A 3,476-nucleotide genomic window follows, 5' to 3' on the forward strand; every position below is an offset into this window, starting at 1 on the left:
CTAAACACTTAATTTCCATATACATACATGTATGATAAAATTTCTAGTTATTATAAAACATTTTACTAAATTTTATGTAATTTATTCGCAACAACTCAATTAAAAAAAGTAGGTAAAAATAAAAATCAAACCATAAAATACTTCTTTCTAAATTTGTAAGGTTATAATAGTTAATTGATTTTTAAATTTCCATTTAAATAAAATTATATCCAATATTTAACAATTTTATTTTTTCACTCTTGGTTTTTTTTTTTAATTTCCTACTTTAGATATTTCAATTATTTAATTAATTTTCACATATAGTATTATTAAGATACTGGAGTGATTGATGGTAAAGGAAGGACAAACATTTTATATAGACACGACATAAAATAATCTTTGTAAATGGCTAAAAATCTAAAAGGGAAGAAGATTGTCAAACTTTGATTTGCCATTTGCATGCAGTGAAAACAAACATGCATGCACTCAACCCACCGGTCAAACTCAACCCTACCTTTACCAGTTTAAGTATAGCATGTAACTAACCAACCTAACAAACCCTAAATAGATACCCCTTCGTCCTCCCCCCCTTGTGCTTTGTTTCTGTCTTCAAAGAGCAGCTCAGCCGGTGATTCCTAATTAGCGGTGGATAATGAGGAAGCCTTGTTGCGATAAGCGAGACACCAATAAAGGGACATGGTCCAAGCAAGAAGACGAGAAGCTCCTAAATTACATTCGAAAAAACGGTGAAGCTGGTTGCTGGCGCACTCTTCCTCGGGCTGCTGGTTGGTTTCTACCATTTCATTGCATCCGCTACCCTATAATTCAAATCAAGGATGAATCATATATATATATGCTAATAATTTGTGTTGTTTTGGATTGGTTTAATAATTTAGGGCTCCTTCGATGTGGTAAAAGTTGTAAGCTGAGATGGATAAACTATCTAAGGCCTGATGTTAAAATAGGAAACTTTGGTGAAGATGAAGACGACCTTATTATCAAGCTTCATGCACTTTTAGGCAATCGGTAAGATTAAACTCGAAATTAGTGTCAACTGAAAATTCGAATATAAATTTTTTATTACTTCAATATTATTGAGTGAACCTAATGATCACTAAATTTGTGTTTAGACTTTTAGAATTTAAACAAAGAAAAATAGCTCAGGTAAAGCCTTACTTTTATGCCTTATAAAAGAAATACCATGACTAAATTAAAATACTGTCTTACATTACATATTGATATGTATAGATGAAGACAAGATGAGTTTACTTCTTGTTAAGGATAGATTTTGGATTAAGAACGTGCCTGAGGGTATCCTAATAAATGATATCTCATATTTTCTTAATAAAATTTATCTCCAAGAACAATGTAATTCAGGTGGTCGTTGATTGCTGGAAGATTGCCTGGACGTACCGACAATGAAGTGAAGAATTATTGGAACTCACATTTACGAAGGAAGCTCATAAACATGGGCATCGATCCAAATAAGCATAGCTTGACCCGCCACAACCGCCCACATCATAATTCCAATACTAACACCAGTGCAAGTGCAACATTAATATCATCTGCTTCAAAACTCCCAAAGTCCCATAAATGCATTGCACCGCCCAACAACAAACCCTGGCGCGACAACGATCAAGTTTCCGATGCCGCAAGTTGCTTGTTGGAAGATGAAGATGATGATAATCTGCCATGCAGTACTACTCAATATCAGCTGCCTGATCTGAACCTAGAGTTGACTATCAGTGTTTCAGCTCCTAATTCCACGGCTAAACTTGAACAACATGATCATCAGATTCAGGAACCAAACCACAAACAATGCTCCAACATATCAAGTGACCTACACTTCTCCTCAACTCCCACTCTTCTTCTTTTTCACTAGTCAATTTGCTTCTCCAAGCCCACTTATTTTACCTCAAAATATAATTACATAACTAGGTTAAAATGGAGTTAGGAAGTTGTCATGTGTTTTTTATTCCTTTGGTTAGGTTTTATTTTATTTAATATAATGTACGAACACATGCCACATTCCTATAACTTTGCGTTTAATTCCATGGGAAGTGTTCATCCATCTAAAAGTTGGATTTAGAATTTATTTATTCTATAAATCTTGAAAAAATCCAATATAGGTATATTAGTTAAAGTTGAATATGATTATAATTATTTAAATGGTATATATGGAATAATAAATTTATCATCTAACTAATAAGTGTTGGGTACGGTAATAAATAATATTTTATTTTCACGGAGACAATTCAAGTTTAAACTTTTAAGATCAAATTGTTAGAAAATACAACAACAAACGCTCAAAAAATTAGTCTTCATAAACCATAAAATAAACTTGAAAAATACCTTAATAGTATATAAAAAAAAAAATCTACCAACTAGTGACAATATTTTATTTGTCCATATTAATCCCTAAACTTTGCCAACTTTTCTCAAAATCAAACTTGATAACTTTTCCCAGTTTTCATCCATGTGACTATGTGACACTCAAATATTACACTATATCATCACTTAAAAATCATATTTTTTTAATAAAAAATTTATGTGATAATGTGGCATTGTCTCAAAGTGTTACATCATTACAAAACTTTATGAAATTGAGAAAAATTATCAAATTCAAAAATTAAATATTGTTATTTTTTTAACTAAATTTATGGCCTAAGCTATTTCTTTCAAGGGTTGCGACTATCTCTCCCAATAATTTCATTTCTAAAATTCGAACTTAAAATACAATATATTTTAACGAACTTATTAATAATTTATACCCTTTGTCTTCTTTATTCGCCAACTTATACTAAAGAAAAATAATAATACATATATCGATTTACCATCATATATCAGATATTAGTGAAAATGATCATTTCCTTTTCTTTCTTTCAACTGCCCATTTTGTTCTCTCACTTTTCATCCTCTTTCTCTATATAGATTTAGATGTTATATAAATTGACCATTAATCATAAGGATTAAGTAAGCTAAGAAAAAAACAAGGAGAAGGAATGGATATTAACTTTCACTTTTGGTCTCAACCCTCTAATTTTATACTGAGTGCATTACATGAAGATTGTATTGAGTGTATTGCATGAAGATATTACTGATTTATTTATTCTTAAATTAATTATTATGTAATAGTCTAGAATGCTATTTTTAATAAAAAATAACAAATAGTATTATAAGTAAAAAGTTTCCTTGTAAAACAAATAGCTATCTCAAAAAAAATAACATTCTTTTTTTAAAATACTATTAATATTTTTACATAAATATTTTATAAATATATTTTACATAATTTTTTCCTTTCAACCAGATATCTGGTTGACATAATTTATTACAAGTTACATAATAGTAGGTAATTTCAGAAGAGTGAAAAATATTTTTATGAAAACATTACACAAGTATTTAAATTGCATACTTATTTCTATATTCTTTTTAAATTTAATTATTTTGATATTTTCATATTTTTGTCAACTAATGTTCTGTTTGGATGATGTAGTAAG

At 29.4% G+C, this 3,476-nt stretch overlaps 1 protein-coding gene across 1 annotated transcript; it reads left to right on the top strand.

The window, feature by feature from the left end:
- The first annotated feature begins 534 nt into the window (after nt 1-534).
- On the top strand, nt 535-2,057 carry LOC108466761 (myb-related protein 308-like). The gene is made up of 3 exons (XM_017767130.2): nt 535-764; nt 876-1,005; nt 1,357-2,057. The coding sequence occupies exons 1-3, from the start codon at nt 632-634 to the stop codon at nt 1,859-1,861; spliced, it is 768 nt and encodes a 255-aa protein (XP_017622619.1). The 5' UTR covers nt 535-631; the 3' UTR covers nt 1,862-2,057.
- Nucleotides 2,058-3,476: the final 1,419 nt, after the last annotated feature.

This window comes from Gossypium arboreum, chromosome 2, assembly GCF_025698485.1.
Source record: "Gossypium arboreum isolate Shixiya-1 chromosome 2, ASM2569848v2, whole genome shotgun sequence".
Classification (NCBI taxonomy): Eukaryota; Viridiplantae; Streptophyta; class Magnoliopsida; order Malvales; family Malvaceae; genus Gossypium; species Gossypium arboreum.